Below are 23,021 nucleotides of genomic sequence, written 5' to 3' on the forward strand. Positions count from 1 at the left end.
AAGGACACTCTCCTGTTGTGGGGTTGTCCTACAAGGACACTCTCTTGTTGTGGGGTTGTCCTACATGGACACTCTCCTGTTGTGGGGTTGTCCTGCAAGGACTCTCTCCTGTTGTGGGGTTGTCCTACAAGGACACTCTCCTGTTGTGGGGTTGTCCTGCAAGGACTATCTCCTGTTGTGGGGTTGTCCTACAAGGACGCTCTCCTGTTGTGGGGTTATCCTACAAGGACACTCTCCTGTTGTGGGGTTGTCCTGCAAGGACTCTCTCCTGTTGTGGGGTTGTCCTACAAGGACGCTCTCCTGTTCTGGGGTTGTCCTACAAGGACGCTCTCCTGTTGTGGGGTTGTCCTACAAGGACACTCTCCTGTTGTGAGGTTGTCCTACAGGTCACTGCCAAGTTTCAGTGGAACGAGGAAAGCGAAGGCACCTTATGTAATGTCATTCTAACTTACCAGTAGCGGTCTGCGTCTAATACTAAACCAGTAATAGATCACACAGGTTTGGAATACAAGTTCTTTTTGACAAGAATCTGAGAATATGTTTCTCTATCATCATGAAGATGCTCCCACCAGATCAAGTAATGGAAAAGCGATCATCTACTTGATCTTGTGTTTACTAAGGATAACAATATGAGGTATAATGTGAGATCGATAGAGCATTAAATGGAGAGTGATTATGGTGAACTTGGGATCATACCATACACATACTGGGGCCCAAGCAAGAGAAAAATGCGAAAGGAAACGACCCAAATTTCTGGATAGAGGATTACGAACCAATTAGCGATGCGGTACTGGATTTCGATTCCCGATGTGACGATGGACAAGTGGTGGCCTTTGATGGTGTTGCATCCCTGGGCGAGAGTGAGTGTGGCCGCCTCGACCGTTTGAATATGGATGATCCACGAGCAAGTCTAACAATTACGGTGATAAGTTTCACTTTACCTCGTCCATGAAACTGAAATGAAAGTATAGTCATACAATATTGATAACAAAATGATAGTCATACAATACTGATAATAATACAGTCATACAATGTTGATGATGATACAGTCATACAATACTGATAATGAAATGATACAGTCATATAATACTGATGATAAAATTATACAAATTAGTACAAGTAGTGCAGATAATACAAACATCTTGTGAGCGGTCCTGAAGTTTGCCCTCCCCTGGGTCTACCAATGCCATGAAAAGCAAAGAAAAATGAGTTATATATACTCCATCCCTACAGATACCTAACTCCACACTGCATGAAGTACATACCAGGAAAGAATATCAGGAAAAAAGAGAGGCAAGGGAAGAAGGATCAGGGTGGCTAGCAAAACAAGTTGAGAAAATCTTAAGAGGAAACACTCGCTGCATAACGACTATGTCGGAAAAACATGACCCACAAGATATGGAGAGGGGCAATACCAATCCCTGACACAAAGCTCATAAACTCCTTTAAGAATCAACCCAATAAAGTCTATTATGACATTCATGAAACTCATAAAATGGAAGTAAGTGAAACAAAATCGATGGCTCACTAAACACACATTGGCCAAGAAGCTGCTACGATTCTGAATAGATTCTTCAACCTGTGTTTAAAGCCGAAAATCAGAGAGAAATACACGTTTTGGTTGACGAATCAACGCGACGGACAATGGATTTTCACTGGATGTTGAGAAGCTGCTGAAACAATAATCCAGATAAATCGCCAGAACCGAACGATTATAAATTCTTGAAGCCACACTGATCCTCCGAAGTCTGATACCCCGTACACGCCGCCACCCTCACAACCACCACACTCCCATACAACCAGCCAGGTACAACTCAACAAACCTATAACCTCTGCAGCTCGAACATTCACCTTTGCCCTCCTTAAAGCATGTAAACCTGGACTTACCACGGCTTTTGTGTTTGATATTTGGGAAGTCGATAGTTGAGCGAAAGCTTCTCGCAGAACGGATACGCGCGATGGTAACACCAGTTTTGGAGAAACTAAACCATGTCATGTATGGCGTGAAGCAGAGTAATGGAGTTAAGAGACAAACTAGTATCCCACTTTGAGCTGAAGAATTTGATTACTGCGCATCACCACGGATTTAGGTCAGGCAGGAACTGCCTCACCTAACCCACAACAAACCGATGAAACCCGTACATCAGCACTAGACAAAGGATGGACAGTATTTCTAGATTAATGAAAAAGGGTGTCGATACTACAGAAGGCTACTCCCTAAACTCACAAAGTATGGTATTCAGGACAAATGCTACACTGGAGAGAGAGTCTTCTAACAGAAAAATGACTTTCGGGACATACTTAAAGCTCAGACTGGAGTGGGGAGTACAGTAGAGTACCACAAGGGTCGTTTTTGGCACCTGTTTTGTTCTCACTGAAAATTGACTTCCGTGAAATCGTAATAAGTCGTGTGAAATAGCATTGGGAGCATCACGTATATTACTGTAGGAAAAGTGAGACACGTTAAGCTGCTGGCCGAGGGGATGGTTTTTTGGGATTCCATGTGGGGAAAAGGAAAGAGATGCACATCAGAAGAGGAAATGAGAAATACGTGTACACGATTATGGACGGAATTGATGGGGAAGAAAAAACTGGATAAGTATGGATATGAGGACATTGGAGCGCTCATAAGCAAAGACATGAAAACTAACAATTTACCAAACTTACCCGCGAAGAAAACTCAATTGTATGGGAAACAATTTGGGCCACTGTATAAACCGTTCATCTATCCATACCTTGAATAATGTGAAGAAGCCTAGTCCGGACCGTCCTACATGAGTGATGTCGCTTATATGGGGCGAGATTCTAACGCAGAACTACCAAGCCAGTAATCGGCCTGTGAGGAGAGGGTTAAAAAGGATCTTGAAGCTCCAGTCACCAAAGAAGAGGAGGATGAGGCGATCTAAAGACATACGAAGTTTTGAACATAGAAAACAGATAAGGCCCAGACTACAAATGAGACAAAATCTCTTCGGCCAAAGGATTGTGCGTCAATAGAATCATTCTTTCACATCGTGCAAATATAAAACCAGACTCGATAAAAACTTGTTAGATATTGGTAAATATTAGGCTGGACCTAATACACTGTGACTCATCAACTCTTGATTGTACGTATGGTGCAGGATTTACTGGTGTGTGTGTGTGTGTGTGTGGGTGGATGATTTGCTGGATACGTATTATACCCTCGGGAGACTTGGGGCGCGTGTGTAGAGATGCTTATTGGTTTAGAATGGAAATTGGATAAGGTAAGAATTGTTTACTGTGCACATCGACGGATGAATGAAGCGGTGTTACCAGCCTCCTACCCTCTGCACGAGGCTACACCGCCAGCGGAGAGGCAACTTTGGCGAGGCTGTATAATCGCTTAGTTCAGTCTCGATAAAGAACTTCTCACTCCAAGGGAGTCCATCAGTCCCCTATTACTGTAAGTAGCGCAGCCTTGGAGCTGCAGGAGCTCCTGGAAGAGAAGCCCTGGAGTACCATCGGGATTCCTTCAAGAAAAGTGTCCTTGGACAATTATAAATGAATAAATCGATGACTGGAGCCTCTCACAGGGTTATGAGGCTCAGCGGGACTCAAGTGTGTTTCATAACAGTGCTGACGTCCAGGTCTTGATATGTCTATACCAACAGTTTTTTCTCCTTTTTACCTTCTAGTTTATCCCATATATCTTTCGTACTGCTTTCCTTGCGTATGTACCAGTAGGCTGAGTATGCACCAGTAGGCTGAGTATGTGCCAGTAGCTTGAGTATGTACCAGTAATAGGTTTTCTATCAAAAGTGTCGATGTCGTACGTCTACAGGAGTTGCCATGTCGTGGTGTAAAAATCTTTTGTGACGAATCTCAGATCTTATTCTGTCTGTACCTTTGGTAGCTGCAGCAGGTGTGATTTGAAGGTGAGGTGTGTGGGTACTGAGAAGTTGGTCGGTGTGGCAACGATCATAGACGCTACCAGGTGTAATTTTTGTCTCTCTCTTTTGTTGGTGTCAAGATCTGTACAAAGCTGGCCAGGGCTGCTTCACCGTATGCAAGACTGTTGTTGTGTTCTGCTGTCAAGCATCGTAGTGTTAGCAACGTGCTCTTGTTTTTACATCTTGTCTGGGTCATTCTCCAGTTATCCTCTATAGACATGGGACGTAACGATGGTGGCTTTGTTTATATCTTTTTATTTTCTATTAAAGTCTTTCTCAAAGGTGCTAAGTCTAGATGCCCTTACTCTACTAGGTAGGTGTGTTCGGGAAAAGTGTTGTTTACACACCACTATATTTAAGTGGCGTCGTCTGCGTAAAAGACAACCGTGCTAATATCTCCCCTTGGGAGGGGATAAGCTGCTCTATGAGCCACGAACAGCGTTGGTGGCAGGACGCTGCCCTGGCGGACCCCGCTCGATAACAACTGAAGAAGTGAGAGTTAATTGTGGTTGCGGCCTTACGAATGGTTAAGGAAGTTGTATAGCAGTGTGTCGGTGGCGTCTGCCATGTCCAAAGTGTATATATATGTTCATGAGGTAGACCTCTCTCTCTCTCTCTCTCTCTCTCTCTCTCTCTCTCTCTCTCTCTCTCTCTCTCTCTCTCTCTCTCTCTCTCTCTCTCTCTCAGCGGCTCCTCCACCCCCTTGACGAACACACCCGCCCGTACGAACTCCTGACTCCTTTTCAGGCCTTTGGATACTGCGGCCTCATCTGCAACGCCCGCACCTTTAGAGATCCACTCCTCCAGATGCCATACTGATTCTGGTCATGAAGTCTCTTGCTCTATAGGTGACATCTTACTCCCACGTTAAGTATTCTCCCAACCATTTTCCCTTGGCACTTTCGAGATGGAAATGGGTCGGTAATTCTCTAGAATTGGCGTCTGGCATTTCTGGTTAATCGTCCTCTGGCACTTCACGTTAAGAAACATTGCCTCCCAAGTCATTTTCCTCAGTCCTACTACTACTACCAACCGGGTCTTGCCCCCCCATCATACACCTCCGTCGCCTGTGTCTTGCTCCTCCACCCTACACCACCGTCGCCTGTGTCTTGCCCCCACCCTCACTTAACACCACCGTCGCTTGTGTCTTGCCCCTCCACCCTACATCACCGTCGTCTGTCTTGCCCCTCCACCCTAAACCACCGTCGCCTGTCTTGCCCCTCCACCCTACACCACCGTCGCTTGTGTCTTGCCCCTCCACCCTACATCACCGTCGCCTGTCTTGCCCCTCCACCCTAAACCACCGTCGCCTGTGTCTTGCTCCTCCACCCTACACCACCGTCGCCTGTGTCTTGCCCCTCCACCCTACATCACCGTCGCCTGTGTCTTGCCCCTCCACCCTACACCACCGTCGCCTGTGTCTTGCCCCTCCACCCTACACCACCGTCGCCTGTGTCTTGCCCCTCCACCCTACATCACCGTCGCCTGTGTCTTGCCCCTCCACCCTACACCACCGTCGCCTGTGTCTTGCCCCTCCACCCTACACCACCGTCGCCTGTATCTTGCCCCTCCACCCTACACCACTGTCGCCTGTGTCTTGCCCCTCCACCCTACACCACCGTCGCCTGTATCTTGCCCCTCCACCCTACATCACCGTCGCCTGTGTCTTGCCCCTCCATCATACACCTCCGTCGCCTGTGTCTTGCCCCTCCACCCTACACCACCGTCGCCTGTGTCTTGCCCCTCCACCCTACATCACCGTCGCCTGTGTCTTGCCCCTCCACCCCACACCACCGTCGCCTGTGTCTTGCCCCTCCACCCCACACCACCGTCGCCAGGGCCTTGCCCCCCACCTGGGTCATGCCCCCCCGCCCTACACGACCGTCGCTCGGATCTTACACGACCTCCCCCCATCAGTCCCGGATGTACACAGCCCTAGTAGTACACATCCCTTAATGTACGGTACTTTGCATCCCCGAATGTACATGCCACCGGCTGCAGCTACCTGTTGATGTACCCAGCCCTAAAGATACACACCCACGGCTGTACACAACCATGGCTGTACACAACCATGAATGTACACAACTATGGCTGTACACATCCGTGGACGTACACAGCTATGGCTGTACACACCCATCGATGTACACAACCATGGCTGTACACATCCATGGATGTACACACCCATGGGTGTACACAACTATGAATGTACAAAATCATGGCGGTACACACCGATGGTTGTACACACCCATGGATGTACACAGGCATGAATGTACATACCCATGGATGTACACACCCATGAATGTACACAACCATGGATGTACACACACTTCGATATACATACACCTAGATACACCCTTATCCATTCGATGTACATACTTCATGATGTACATACTCCTTGATTTGCATACTTTATGTATACAGCCCTTGACGCACACACTCCTTGATGTATACACCCCTCGATGTACACACCCACTGATGCACACACTTATCGATGTATATATCTCATGAAGTGTACACCTCGATGTGCATGACCATTGACGTACACACCCCTGATGTACAAAACCCTTGATACGCACACTCCGATGCACGGCCCCTCGAAGTAAATTCTCCTCGATGAATAAAACCTCGATGTACACACTCCTCGATGTACATAGCCGTTAATGTACACATTCCTCGATGTACATAGCCCTTAATGTACACATTCCTCGATGTACATAGCCCTTAATGTACACATTCCTCGATGTAAGTAACCCAAGATGTAAACACCCATTGCATGTACACATCACTAGGTGTACACACACATGGATATACACACACTTGGATGTATACAAACTGGGTAGACACATCCTTGAATGTACTGCACTCGCTTGAAACTACACAACCAAGATGTGCCGCAAACTCCGGGATGTATACACATCTCTGGATGTACTAAGCACCCATGGAGGTACTACACACCCCTGAATGTACTACAGACCCTGGATGTGCTACCTACTTCTCGATGTGCTACACACCCCTCACTGTGCTACCTACTTCTATGTGTAGTACACACGCTTGGATGTGCTACCTACTTCTGGATGTACTACACACCCCTAGATGTGCTACATACTTCTGGATGTCCTACACACCCCTGGATGTGCTACCTACTTCTGGATGTACTACACACCCCTCGATGAGCTATCTACTCCTGGATGTACTACACACCCCTGGATGTGCTACCTACTTCTGTTTGTACTACACACCCCTGGATGTGCTACCTACTTCTGGATGTACTTCACACCCCTGGATGTGCTACCTACTTCTGGGTGTACTACACACCCCTAGATGTGCTACATACTTCTGGATGTACTACACACCCCTGGATGTGCTACATACTTCTGGATGTACTACAAACCCCTGAATGTGCTACCTACTTCTGGGCGTACTTCACACCTCTGGATGTGCTACCTACTTCTGGGTGTACTACAAACCCCTGGATGTGCTATCTACTCCTGGATGTACTACACACCCCTGGATGTGCTACCTACTTCTGGGTGTACTACAAACCCCTGGATGTGCTATCTACTCCTGGATGTACTACACACCCCTGGATGTGCTACATAATTCTGGATGTACTACACACCCCTGGATGTGCTACCTACTTCTGGATGTACTACAAACCCCTCGATGTGCTACCTACCTCTGGGTGTACTACACACCCATGGAACTCCAACGTGCCTTATGAGCACTGAGACACAGTGAGGATCTGCTCCTTAATTGGCTGACCAAAGGAGAGGCTGAGGTACATAACTGGAGGGGAGTGTGTAGGGAAGACCTGATGATGTATGACGAGGTCAGCTGCTACTGGCAGGACATGTTAACCAGATTTCTGAACTGTTGCACACAGATGGGAGAGCTAGAGGCGCCCTCCTCCTCCTGACGACCCATTTCTCCAACTCATGTCTTACATCAGGACAATACAGAGAGGTTAGGAAGGAACCACCATGGAGTGTGTGTATATACACAATGCCGAGGTTTATCGTAAAGAGTGAAACAGAAAACTCGAGTCATTATGAACAATCTAGGATGAAAGATTATAATCCTGTAAATGTTCATAAATATATTATATATCTTTATTGTTGGACAGTATTATTTACTGATAATTGATGTCATTATTGTATCTGTCGTGGTTCATGAATACTGGTAAGTAAGTCTTCGCCTGGTGGTATGTTGTGTGACTCAGCTACTGAAACAACTTGTCCAAGATTAAGAGGATAGCCCTGCCACGACCAGCAGCCAGCCACGACCAGCAGCCAGCCACGACCAGCAGCCAGCCACAGCAGGACAGCCCTGCCATGACCAGCAGCTTGCCATAGTAGGAAAACCCTGCCATGACCAGCACCCTGCCATAGTAGGAAAACCCTGCCATGACCAGCAGCTTGCCATAGTAGGAAAACCCTGCCACGACCAGCAGCTTGCCATAGTAGGAAAACCCTGCCATGACCAGCAGCTTGCCATAGTAGGAAAACCCTGCCATGACCAGCAGCTTGCCATAGTAGGAAAACCCTGCCACGACCAGCAGCTTGCCATAGTAGGAAAACCCTGCCATGACCAGCAGATTGCCATAGTAGGAAAACCCTGCCATGACCAGCAGCTTGCCATAGTAGGAAAACCCTGCCATGACCAGCAGCTTGCCATAGTAGGATATCCCTGCCATGACCAGCAGCTTGCCATAGTAGGATATCCCTGCCACGACCAGTACCCTACCATAGTAGGAAAACCCTGCCACGACCAGCAGATTGCCATAGTAGGAAAACCCTGCCATGACCAGCAGCTTGCCATAGTAGGATAGCCCTGCCACGACCAGTACCCTACCATAGTAGGAAAACCCTGCCATGACCAGCAGATTGCCATAGTAGGAAAACCCTGCCATGACCAGCAGCTTGCCATTGTAGGAAAACCCTGCCATGACCAGCACCCTGCCATAGTAGGAAAACCCTGCCATGACCAGCACCCTGCCATAGTAGGAAAACCCTGCCATGACCAGCAGATTGCCATAGTAGGAAAACCCTGCCATGACCAGCAGATTGCCATAGTAGGAAAACCCTGCCATGACCAGCAGCTTGCCATAGTAGGAAAACCCTGCCATGACCAGCAGCTTGCCATAGTAGGATAGCCCTGCCACGACCAGTACCCTACCATAGTAGGAAAACCCTGCCATGACCAGCAGCTTGCCATAATAGGATAGCCCTGCCACGACCAGTACCCTGCCATATCCACCGGTATGCCACTGCCACAGAGGTTGGGTAGGTGTGGTGCAGGGTGAAGCACCAGCGTCATGCTGGACTGTAACGTGAAACAGGAAATTCAAAAACGTTTGATGTCTAGCTACGGCACCCAGGGGTGACGTCACATCCTCCCTGTGCTCACTGTGTGTGTGTCTTATGATAAGGGAGTTTTACACTCGTGTTGTCCCCTCTCTCAATTGTATCCCTATACACTATGTCTTCCTTCATGTGTGTGTGTGTGTGTGTGTGTGTGTGTGTGTGTGTGTGTGTGTGTGTAATCATCTCTTTGGACAGGATGACCAATGAATGCACAACAAATATTCCAGTGATAACGAAACAAATCAAATCAGAATCTTTGTACCCAAGTATCAAAGCAGTATTCCGACTTCCCCTCCCACCCCCTTCATTTACAGTCTTTTACACCTTAGGGTTATTACTCCATTTATCCACAACTCTGATTCTATTCAAGTCTTTCTTTCCTTCCTTCTTCGCTCGTGTCGAGCTTAAGTTCTTCTTATGGCCTCTGGTTGTCCCATTTTTGCATCTCGCGATGAACTGTTCATTCCAGACATTATCGTACTGGTTGAAAGACTTGGAGGCAGTGATCGAATCATCGTTTCTCTTCTGTCTTCCATGGTGTTAAGAATGATGGCTTCTGAACCTCTTTGTCTCAACCCAGCCAGTTCTCTACCATCATCTCCTTTGCCCACCTCGGACTCTCAGTCAGTTCACCGACAATAGTTCACCATTACCTCCAGCAAAGTCCATAAGATTCAGCGCAAATATTTCTCTTCTGAGACCTTCTTTCTCATCCTGCTATACCCATCATCCCTTGGTCTCCTTCATCTCTCAAGTGTTGGCTGGCTGCAAAGCGGCCCATATCCCCCTCCACACTACATCATTCTTATGACCATTTGTATTTTGTTAACTTTTGTCTAACCACATCTCTCTCTCTCTCTCTCTCTCTCTCTCTCTCTCTCTCTCTCTCTCTCTCTCTCTCTCTCTCTCTCTCTCTCTCTCTCTCTCTCTCTCTCTCTCTCTCTCTCTCAACTTTCTTTCTTCTTCCTCTTCTTCTAATTTTGCTAAAGATACCCATGTTGCAACACCTTCTCTATAAGTTTCACAGAACCTTCCACAACAACCATTATATCAGGGTTACAGAAATCCATCTCCCAATTTATGCTCCCAAAGAACTTCTCTATCTCTGTGTAGTATCTACATTTATCTCTTCTTTTATTCTGCTGTCCTCTCTAAGGTCTTTCTACACATAGCCTCATTTGCCTATAATCAAACTAATGCGTTACATGGTCACTTTTTTCCCCCCCAATTCTTGGAAGTAGACCGGACTCGAATGCCTTCCATGTGTCACACTTGATATTTATTATACTATGCGTGAAGATAAGAGCCAGGAAATGATGGTGTCAGTCCCTCTGATCATCCTAGTCTGCTCAGTGACCCACTGCTGCAGGACATAATGGTGTGTCAGTCCCTCTGATCATCCTAGTCTGCTCAGTGACCCACTGCTGCAGGGAATTCTTCTGTATACTCATGACGAACTTGTGTCTCCACGATTCTCTGTCTCCCAAAGAACCTACTCTCGCTGTGTTCAGTCCCTCTGATACCTATGCACATTCACCCGCTCAACATATTTAGCAGTCCCACTGCACCCACTCTGCTCGTTCCCCTGCCCAGAATTCTTCTGTATACCCATACGAACATGCTGTCTCCACGTGGCACGCTCCATAAGAACCATATCTCGCGTCCTTCTCCTTTATACAACCGATCTCTCCATCATAAAAACTTTATGTTTCATGTACCATCTTGATCGTTCCTGTACAGATATCTCTCTTCCCCACATACGCTGAACCGGGCTCCTGAACATTCCACGTCTCATCTACCTTTAGAGAGGGCGATCTCTCTCTCTCTCTCTCTCTCTCTCTCTCTCTCTCTCTCTCTCTCTCTCTCTCTCTCTCTCTCTCTCTCTCTCTCCAGTGTCATCTCTTTCCCTCCTTGTGTTCATGACTTCCTCCGCACAGATAACATATCCTGTAAGTTTTATCTCCAATATCCCGACGATATCAGGTTTCTATCCCGCCCCCAACCCCCTTCGCCCTTCGATTCTACCTCTTCGCCATTTACAACTAATCCATCATCATTCATATCCATAATTACCAGTGACACTCGCGTCACTTACCATTGCTGACCGGCAGGGAGCTGGTTCGCTCCCTTGTCTATTGCTGACGTGAGTCAGTGGCAGGGAGCTGGTTCGCTATCTTGTCTCTTTTGCTGTATCCCGTTTCTTTACCTCCTGACTGTCCTACCTTACGTTATCTTCGTTCTTCCGCAAGCTTCTCAACCAGCATGGGTACCTTCAGCCTCAACAAGACTGACCAACACTGAAGGTAGTCCATGGTCGTCCTCTCACTCTTCACGACATCTCCGGTTCATCTTTGCATATTGTATCGCGGTAATTGCACCTGGCACGTCTACAGACTTGATCTAACTAGCATCTATTCCCTCTCCAGCCTCTGTCTCTTTGGGCCAGAGTGTCGTCTGCCTCCACTCCACCCATACATCAGCGTCTTGCGTCTGTGTATCTTTCGTCTCATTAGCAGCGTTCATGTTCTTATTGCCCACTCGTCACCTAACCCCTGTTTGTGATACTTCCATTATAACCTCCATGTCTCAGGCATATCTTTTCTCTTTTCAATTTCCCCTCAAAATGCATAGATCCTGTATGGTTCGACACGCTCCTAAACCTTCCATTGAAGGAGCCATATACTCGTCTGAGTGTTCCGTCTCTCACAGTGCAATATTATTCCTTTCCCTACAGCTTCAGATATATTCTGCCTCTCTTGTTTCAGCGTCCTAAAGGGCTGTGTTCCTCCCTGGGCGTCAATAAGCACACCCTGATTCTGTCTCTCACCCTGAGAACATGTTCCTCTTTCCTTGATCTTACCTTTAAGTCTTTGGTTTGTGTTTATTCGCATATTTCAAGGATAGTCTGAGGATATCCCCCAACTCTTATCTATCCATCTGTCGCCTTGTATTATACACTCATATCTTTCCTTTCCTTATCTTTCTTTTATTGTGAATTCTTTCAAACTCTTTGAGTTTCTTATTGCAGTATTTGATAGTATTTCTTAATTATTTTTCATAACGTGATAATACTTTTCAATCATCTTTTGATATCACAATGTTATTTTTTTTTTCTAAATTTCATCCATCCGTTGTAACGTCTGAGCATGTTTATCACTGACAACATCGTCCCACAAGCCTCTTGGTCTCTGTTGATTCATCGCATAATTCCCTCATCTTTTCGTCATATACAAACCCATCAACACGGCCTTCAGTCCAGCCTCCCACTGCATCATCTAGTTATAACTGCGCGAGGCCTTCATGATCTAACCTTGACTCCCACCAGCCCTCATGACCCACCTACGTCTGCCTCCCACCAGCCCTCATGACCCACCTACGTCTGCCTCCCACCAGCCCTCATGACCCACCTACGTCTGCCTCCCAACAGCCCTCATGACCCACCTACGTCTGCCTTCCAACAGACCTCATGACCCACCTACGTCTGCCTTCCAACAGCCCTCATGACCCACCTACGTCTGCCTTCCAACAGACCTCATGACCCACCTACGTCTGCCTCACAACAGACCTCATGATCCGCCTCCGTCTGCCTCCCACCAGCCCTCATGACCCACCTACGTCTGCCCCACAACAGACCTCATGACCCACCTACGTCTGCCCCACAACAGACCTCATGACCCACCTACGTCTGCCTTCCAACAGACCACATGACCCACCTCCGTCTGCCCTCCAACAGCCCTCATGACCCACCCATGTCTACCTTCCATCAGCCCTCATGACCCGCCTCTGCCTGCTCCCCAATAGCCCTCATGACCCGTTGGATGCTCCAGTCACGAACAAAGGAACTAACCCACTCTGATAGACCAGACTCGTTTTCTATTCACTCTAACAACATTTGTGGTCTCTCTCTCTCTCTCTCTCTCTCTCTCTCTCTCTCTCTCTCTCTCTCTCTCTCTCTCTCTCTCTCTCTCTCTCTCTCTCTCTCTCTCTCTCTCTCTCTCTCTGGTCTAGTAACTCTTCTTCTGTCGAACACCGTCTGGCTAGGAATACCCCCTCCTCATACCTTACTTTTCTCTGAAAACCAATTTTCTGATGGTATTCTCACTAGCCCCTTTTGTGACATCCAACTATGGTATCCAGTCACGATTCCTGTTCAAAAGTGGTGTCTGTGTTTCTCTCAGCATCAACACACCTGTTGCACGCCTCGGGAACCTGAGTCCCCACACTCAGATGTGATGTGGCTCAAGGTTTCTCTCACGCTCTTCCTTTGTTTAACCTACAGCTCTCCTACTTCTGCAAATTCTACATCTTTCTCCGACTATCTAAACTCTTGCCGTGAGGCCGTGACATTCTATCACCCGCTAAGCCGAGGTCCTCTACCTCAGGGACTTCATCATTCACCATAGGGAATGGTTGCATTCCTCCCATACGGATGGTGGGGAGATTACAGCCCTCGCGTTCTCCATTCTTAATGATCTAAAGATAATCTCCCACCCTACCCATATTCCTGGACGCTGTAGCCACTTTCCTGACGTTCTGGATCTGTTCTTCACTTCTGATCCTTTATGCTGTAGCCACACAATCTCACCCCCAATCGGTTCATCTGACCACACTCTTATAAATGTATATCTTTCGTATCTCTTTCAACGGCACCTCCCTCTCCAGCACCCATATTTAAACGTAAATACTGGCACCTGAACAAAGCTGACTGGAAAAGCATACGAAAATTCTGTTTTCACTTTCCTTGGGTAAATTATTGTCTCTTATGTGGTGATGGTTCCGTCTCCGCCAAACGCGCAGCAGAGACTAATCTTGTGGGAATGGAAGCATTTATCCCCTCTTCCTCCAATATGACCTCTTCATCCAATCATTGGTTCAACCTTTCCTCTTCTGTGGCCATTCAAGCGAGGGATAAGGTGTATTGGACTCAGGAAGACTCTCCTTCCTCCGACTCCCATTCAGCATTTATCACTACCCGTAATCTCTACGCGTATGTTATCTCTTAGGCACACCGTCCCTTTATTCAGAGGAGGTACGATAACCTCTCCTCGTCACCTACTGATAGGTCTTTGTGGTCGTTAGCTTAGGGCATAGCTAATAACTTCTGTCGCTCTACCTTTCCTTCACTTCTCCGTTTCTCCTCTAACTCCACCTTGGATGACTCTCACATCCCTCCACTTCCTGGTGCTCCCTTGCTAATCCTGTGCCCCTCCCAGTAATCACTTTTAGAACTGTCTGAAAAGCGCTTCTCTCTCTAGACACAAGCAAGGATTATGGTCCTGATGGCATCTATTCTTGTGTACTGTTGGAGTGTGCCTCCGAATTTGCACCTGTGCTTGCTCGTCTTTTCCGTTTCTGTTTAGAAATCAAAACTTTTCCTTCTTCTTAGAAGCATGTGTCGGCACATCCCATTCTAAAACGGGTAGCCATTCTAATCCTCAGCTATCGTCCTGTTACTATATCTACCATCTCCAAAGTCTTTGAATTCCTCCTCAACTCCCATATCCTCAGATATCTTAAATTTCACAGTTTTCTCTCTGATCACCTGTATTGCTTCCGTAAGGCGAGATCCACTGGTGATATTCTTTCCTATCTCACCAATGTTTGGGGAATCCTATGTAGTTGTCCTTGATATATCCAAAGCTTTTCACAGGGTGTGGCAAAGGGGTCTCATCTCCAAGCTTCCTTCTTTTGGCTTCGCTCCGTCACTCTGCTCTCTCATATCTAGTTTCCTCTCTGGCCGATCTATCTCCGTGGTTGCTGATGGATCAGCCTCTCCGCTTTCACCATCCAATGCGGTGTCTCTTAACATTCTGTCCTGTCCCCCCCCCCCCCCCACACACACACACATTTTCTCCATATCAGCAGCCACTTCCTTTCTTCTAGCAACAACCCAAATGCTCTCATACGCTGACTTCTCAACATTGTATTCCGCCACATCCTTCAATTCTGCTCCTTCTTTCATTCGATCTGCATCTCATGTCAAGACAACTTCCTTAATAAACTCGAACTGGAGGATCTCAGTGGGATAGACGAAACCTGGTTATATTTACTGTCTCCAAGACCTACTCTCAGCCCATTTCTCTACCGAGAATTTCTCATAACTTTCTCTTTCGACGGTTCTTTAATTCCACTTCCTGACTAATACTTGGTATTACCTGTAACATCCACTCTATCTTGGAAACAACACAATAAGAAAATAGCCAAGTCTGCCTCTAAGAAATTGGGAATTCTGTGTAAATGTCGAATTTTTTTTTTTTTTTCAGAAACAATCGCTCCATTCATATAAAGTATTGATTCGTCCTTGTATGGGGTACTGCTCTCACATCTGAGGTGGTCATAGCTCAGCATCCTTCCTTGACAGAGTTGAGTCAAAAGCGTTTCGACGTATCAGCTGCTCCCAGGCTAACTTGAAAGCTTGACCCGCTTGCCTTAACGCCGCAATGTGGTTCACTTCCCCTTCTTCTATAGATATTACATTGATTTTTTTTTTTTTTTTTCTCCCGGCTGTTTGTGTGCCCCTACCACTAGCTGGACCACGAGATACTCGGCAAGCTGTTGCGTCACAGGATTACTGTGTGGCCGTTGGCAACTCAAGGGTAGGCCACTTTGATAACTGTTTCTTTCCTTACACCTCGAAGCTTTGGAACACTAATTTTTATATTTCTTACCATAAACTTCTTAATCTACTTAATCTCAACTATATACTATTTTTTTTAGTACTATTCATCTTCATGAGTATCTCCATTAGATAACCACTATCATAATACACACAGTATTACTCATAGCAATGTCTCGTGGTTTTTGAATAACTGTTAAGCCACAGCTTCAGACCTTAGACAATCCAGACCAATTAGCCACAGTGACACGTACAACAACACTCCATTCAGGGACACCCACTGGTGTTTCCTCCCTCAAATTTGCTGACACTAGAGGTCTGACGATGAGGGCTACTCAGTCTGGATTTTCCATCAAAGGACGAAGCACGCGGGGTGATCACGCCCCACCACACGTCAGGAGGCGTCAACACTGAGCACACACACACACACACACACACACACACACACACACACACACACACACACATGTCCATAGTCAAGAGACACTGGCCATTGTAAACACCCACCCAAGGTGCCTCACCCACCACTTCTGACCGAGGCTACCCTCCATACGTGCCCGAGGCTGCCCTCCACACCTAACCAAGGCTACCCTCCACACCTAACCAAGGCTACCCTCCACACCTGACCAAAGCTACCCTCCACACCTGACCAAGGCTACCCTCCACACCTGACCAAGGCTACCCTCCACACCTGAACAAGGCTATCCTCCACACCTGACCAAGGCTACCCTCCACACCTGACCAAGGCTATCCTCCACACCTGACCAAAGCTACCCTCCACACCTGACCAAGGCTACCCTCCACACCTAACCAAAGCTACCCTCCACACCTGACCAAAGCTACCCTCCACGCCTGACCAAGGCTACCCTCCACACCTGACGAAGGCTACCCTCCACATCTGACCAAGACTACCCTCCACACCTGAACAAGGCTACCCTCCACACCTGAACAAGGCTACCCTCCACACCTGCCCGAGGCTACCCTCCACACCTGACCAAGGCTGCCCTCCACACCTGAACAAGGCTACCCTCCACACCTGACCAAGGCTACCCTCCACACCCAACCATAGCCACTTGCCTAACATCCGCCAGTGTCCTACAATGAAAAAGGCTATGTGTGGAAAGCCTCGCTCCTTCTACATTATCTGCCAATGACCAGACGCTCCATGACGCAAATGGGATGTAAATTATATATAAAGGTTTCATAATGAATCCAGGATTACCTGACGGGCAAAGAGCAAAGGGTTAGCATACAGTGGGGTGTTCCGCCATAGGTATATCCCACCCAAACCCCACACTCAACCTAAAATCTGAATCCCTAGTTAACAGACGACACAAGTCGTGTGTCTGAAAGGACGACGCTTGTCGTGTTACCTGAGGAACGACGCTGGTCGTGACTGGAGGGAACAGCATTAGTAGACAGTTAAGGGACTACCCTGGTCGTCATTAGAGGTAGTACGACTCTGGCTCTCACTGGTGGAATGGCACTGGTCGTCATGTGAGGTACGACACAGGTCGTCACTCACAACTAACTCAGGTACCAAGATACCTAACCCATGGCATGTTTGTGCCACTTCATCATCCTGTCACTTAACCAACATTACTCAACGTCGAGTAACAGTTTTTTTTTTCCCACGGTTTGGCGAGGCGGAGCAGTGGTTTGGCAGACATTGTAAGATTAGATGCAAGAGAAAGGCATGCACTCGTAGCCCAGCAGTAGACAGGAATGTTACAGTGTTTGTTTACATGGTCTGGGATTGCGTCCGGGATCTTTGAAGTGTCGGTACTTGTTCCTTGTGGCCTTATGAGTGACCTGGAACAAGGCTTGTAGAATGGTTCATCGACACTACCTGGTACAATTTGGGATTCATGTGGTGCGTGTACATCAACGGGAAGGGTTTAAAGGGCAATGTAAATGGGTAATGGGGGGGGGGGGCAAAATGGCCAGTGGTTAGACGAATGTGGATGAATCTTAGTGAAACGACGAGCAATGAAGATGTGTCTGCTCCTTCTTGGTGGGCCTGGTTGGGGCGTCTTGGGCGGCCACAGTTGCCGTCCTCGCGTATGGAAGGGAGCCGTTATGTAAGGCCCGTGACGTGTGGGGGGGTGAGCTTCTTGAGAACGTGAACTGGCCATAAACCCTGACACTTTTGTACTTTGCCAGGTGTGGTACCTAGAGACCGGTACCACGAGCGACCCAACATGCAAGCGGTATAAACAAGAGCATGAGGGCATGAATGAGACAACACTTGTCGTCTGCACCAACTGCCGTTGTAACAGGAATCGTAACCCACCCTTTCCTCCCTGTGTACTGAAGGCAGAAGCTCACGTTACTACAGCATTTCTTTCTTTTTTTATCGTAGGTCAAAAACTATCGTGTTCTACGTGCACCCGATCTTCTCCCCTTTGTTACTATGATATTTCCAAACTTCATGGTGTCAAAAACCCCTTGCGACCGGCAACACGTGCACGGAAACGTGCTACGTGGGGAACTTCAGGCGCTGGGTATTGATTTGTTGAGAATACGACAAGCCCTTTGTTCTGAGCCCGCTGATTGGCTTTCGAGTTGCACACACCTCCGGCTGTCCCCCATCTCCACCAATCAGAGGCTTGTATACAATGGCGTTGGGTTGAACTTACTTTATATGCCGGGAAATATTTGTTTCACTCATTATCGCAATTATGAATGTGAAATTTTTTACGGCATTTTAACTTATCGCGGAGAACAAAGCATAATATAAATATATATGTTTAGAGAAAGATACGAGTAATATGTGAGCAACGATGTGGCGGGGAGTGAGGGTGTGGAGCGATGACGTCAGGGAAGGTGACCGGGCGGGAGGAGACAGCAGTGTGCGCGAGGCTGGTGGAGCAGCTGACTTGCCTCCCCCCGCCTCCTCTGGCTGTAGCAAGACTTGCCTCAAACCCGAGCCTGTCAGTCGATAAAACCCCCGGCCCACCCAGCATGGAGATAGTCGCAGCGGCGGATAGTGACGAGAGAGGTCTGTCGCTCCTCAAAGTTGTCGACGTACTACAGCGAGTGGTGGTATTTGTACATTCCTTCACCGTTGGCAAGTTTAGAGGAAAACTGCGAAAGGCAACTACTAGTTCGGAAGAGATGCCGGATATGTCTGAGGAACATGTTACCGCTAAGGTAGGGACTTGGCGCCCGGGCACGGTCTTGCACTGTGACACATGCATTGCTGGTAACTGCTTGTTTATTTATCAGTATGAATATTAGGACTACTTAGAAGTGTAGGACAGTTATTGATGGTAATAGTAATTCACGTAACATCCTCGAAACGAGTTTAGTCCAGCCGTACACCGCTTTGTGATCATGATAGCCGATAGCGAGACAGCACATGTTCTCACTTTCCCCTCCCCCCAAAGAAATGGAAAAAAACGACGTCTCATTAGTGTTTATGAAATAATGGACGGATTGTGAGTGTGGCAGCACTGAGAGGTTGCATCAGAGTGTGTGGGGTGCTGGGGCGAGGGAGCGTGGCGGGCGGGGGAGTGTTGCCAGCAAGAACATTGCCGATGTGCCTGCCGCCATGTTCCACGGCCCACTCCGCCGGGTTCTGGGAACCCAGCAGCTGTGCCTGTACGCACAAATACTTTACCACCAGTCTGGCCGTGCGCCAGGCACGACACTTGCACCAAGGATTCCATTATCACGTGTGTGAGGCAATGAGTCCACGGCCTTAAGTTTTTTTTTGTTTTACTGTGCCATGTCGGAAGTCGGCTGCATCTTGCTACGTGCAAGGTTTCAGGGACAGACTAGTTACGGCAATAATCTTATCTTGAAATGCATTTTTCTGCTGTACAGAAGACCTTACTCTTTTATGGAGTCACCGGTGGTCCATGTGTATGATTATACTGTATCATGCGAACTGGTATCTAGTGATACACATTGATCGTGTCTGTTATATTCCATCACCATTTCTGTTGTAATGTTCAAGCTACATGGGAATCAATTTTCATGTAGTTAAGGTGGGAACGGGTCTTCCTCCACTCAACAAAACGTATGTCTGTCGCCTTCCACACGATTCATTGCTTATCCTTCCGCACGCTTTCTATCGCACACAGGTTCACTCATCCTTATATTAGTAGCCAGTTTGTAACATACAGATAAAAAACAACACACATACAATGGCTCCTCAGAGCAGTACATATATGTATGATCACACACGTACACCGTACAGCTTCTTGAACCCATCGTAAGAGTGTAGCCTCATATCCAGTCCCGGATGTGTATGCAACAGAGTGCCTTATCTTATTCGATAAAACGTCTTGCGTAATAAGGAGTGAGGTGGAGGTGAAGAATGATGGCATCATACGTGACCTCACATGCAAAGCGACCATTCCGAACTCCTGCTGACTGTGAGGGACCTGTGTAAAGTTAAGGTTCCTGGGCTGAGCATGACGTCATAAATTTCTTTTGGTACGGCGCACGCATTTTCACCGTATAGGTTAACTTTTCGTCATTTAAAACGAGCTTAAATGGATTATTTAAAGCTCATCGAATCAGCGTTTACCCTTGAAGAAGTACGCGCCAAAGAAAAATGACGTTAAGTTTGAAATAAACTGCTTCGAGATCATTCTGGAGTGAGGCACGTCATCGTCGAAGTAGCCCCGGAATGTTTACTTGACCTGTGAAAGGGATACGCCAAGTGCTCTGTGAAAGGGATACGCCAAGTGCGTGTAATACGCAGAGAGTTATTGCTTACGCAGTTAGTATCAACAGAGACGGAGTGGTAATACTGATTGAAATACCGGACAGTTCTTCTTGATGTAGCTTTAAGATATAGAATTTTACGAACCTTTCGCTGGATCTAGTCTTAACCCCTTGAACGTTCGAGGGAATAACTACCATAATATGTCCTACCTCCCGTCAACCATCACATCGACCACAAGGTCACTTCGGCCACCATCATAGCCACAAGTTTACCACAAGACTAAACCCCATGTCCACATAAAAGCGACCACAAGCGTACAAATGGCTGCCATAAATATTCTCCAAAACCTCACAAGTTACCCGGTCATAAGTGATTCGTGAACCACACAGGGTGTAGTTGCTTCATTATCTCCCGAGAACCAATTGAGAGCAGAGATTTGGCAAACAGAATAAAGTTCAGGAGAAACGAGGTATAAATGTGGGTCCTTCGGAGCTCGTCAAACAATGTCACGTTCAATAAACATGACATATTCAGCAGAACCTCTGTGGACTGTAGCAACTTGCTTAATATAGATCTCTTTATACATTTTGGACAAATATATTTAATTAAGAATCTTAAAAACAGCTCTGGAAAAAAAAAATCCCTCAGATCGAGCGAATATCTGGTCTTCCGATGCGATTGAAATGTTTCCCAGTGCGATACATCGTGTCAAAAGCCAAATTATATTTCCTACACAGAAATAAGCTGTTTCATACATGTTGAAGAGCACTTGTTGGTTTATGGGTACTGAGTAACGCTCATTTTCGTCTTTTTTTTTGTTAAAGTTGAATACATCTTGTTCGTGATGATGCACACTTGGTAGAATTTGTTGATAATATACCGGTACTGTATTTGTTGATAATACACGGGTACTGTATTTGTTGATAATACACGGGTACTGTACTTGTTGATGATCTACGGGTACTGTACTTGTGTGCAGACGAGGGAATGTTAGGTAGATAAACTATGAAAAAATACGGTAATTGATCTAAATCTTTACGAGATTGTGTACAGTTCAGTGCCACAGATAACCAATGGCACTCCAGCAGCGTTCCCTATCGCCTACACCACACACACACACACACATTATATGTTAGGCGGTATATGGTCCCAACCGGTGGCCGAGGCCAACTTCCTGAGTGCCACAGAAGCCTCATAAGGAAAGATGGGAACTCAAGGACAGGAGAGCTCATCCCCCTCGAAGGCTCAGAATGTGTGTGGATGTAACCAACATGAGAAGAAAGGAGAGATAGGTAGTATGTTTGAGGAAAGGAACCTGGATGCTCTGGCTCTGAGTGAAACGAAGCTCAAGGGTAAAGGGGAAGAATGATTTGGAAAAGTCTTGGGAGAAAAGTCAGGGGCTGGTGACAGGACAAGAGCAAAGGAAGGAGTGGTAATACTCCTGAAGCAGTTGTGGGAGTGTGTGACAGTTTAAGAAGTAAATTCTCGATTGATGTAGGTGAAACTGAATTGGATAGCGAGAGATGGGTCATTATTGATGCCTGTGCACCTGGTCATGAGAAGCAAGATCATGAGAGATGTTTTTGGAGCAGCTGAGTGAGTGTGTCCGCTGTTTAAGTGCACGAGACCGGGTATTAGTGATGGATAATATGAATACGAAGGTGAGTAATGTGGCATCTGAGGGTATAATTGGTGTACATGGGTTATTCAGTGTTGTGAATAGAAATGGTGAAGAGCTTGCGGATTTGTGTGCTGAAAAAAGACTGCTGATTGGGAATACCTGGTTTGAATACCTGGTTTAAAAAGAGAGATATATACAAGTATACGCGTGTGAGTAGGAGAGATGGTCAAAGGGCATTATTAGATTACATGTTAATTGATAGGCGTGTGAAAGGGAGACTTTCGAATGTTAATGTGCTGAGAGGGGCAGCTGGTGGGATGTCTGATCGGTGTCTTGTGGAGGCGAAGATGAAGATTTGTAGAGGCTGCTGTTTCTTTTGGGGCTGGATGGCGTCGGGAATGAATGAAGGCGAGTAAGTATGAATATATACCTGTGTAAATATGTATGTTAATGTAGGTATATGTATATATGTACGTATATGTATATGTATATATGTATGTCTGTACGTATATGTATATGTATGTATATATGTATATGTACGTGTATGTGCATGTATATATACATGTGTGTATAAGAGTGGATGGATCTTTCTTCGTCAATTTCCTGGCGCTACCTCGCTTACGCGGGAAACGGCGACCAAGTTTAATGATTATAGTAAGTATTTTATATATATATATATATATATATATATATATATATATATATATATATATATATATATATATATATGTATATATATATTACACTCAGGAACAATCCAGTAGCGGCTTCAATGGCACACTTCCACTTCCACTGTAGCTGTCATGCATAATATACCGGAACCAGATCATAC

At 46.6% G+C, this 23,021-nt stretch overlaps 1 protein-coding gene across 3 annotated transcripts in view; it reads left to right on the forward strand.

Annotated features, from left to right (window-relative positions):
• Hex-A (Hexokinase A) overlaps positions 1-23,021 on the forward strand; it is a 194,107-nt gene that overhangs the window by 57,366 nt on the left and 113,720 nt on the right. For 2 of the 3 annotated variants that reach the window (XM_071665878.1, XM_071665879.1), the window contains exon 1: positions 18,686-19,043. The exons of the other annotated variant lie outside the window; for it this stretch is intronic. In XM_071665878.1, the coding sequence (XP_071521979.1) occupies positions 18,702-19,043 (342 nt within the window). In that variant the 5' untranslated portion in view covers positions 18,686-18,701. Of the gene's footprint in view, positions 1-18,685; positions 19,044-23,021 lie in introns of those variants that run through there. 3 annotated transcript variants of the gene reach the window in all.

The sequence above is a fragment of the Panulirus ornatus genome, chromosome 10 (genome assembly GCF_036320965.1).
Source record: "Panulirus ornatus isolate Po-2019 chromosome 10, ASM3632096v1, whole genome shotgun sequence".
NCBI lineage: Eukaryota > Metazoa > Arthropoda > Malacostraca > Decapoda > Palinuridae > Panulirus > Panulirus ornatus.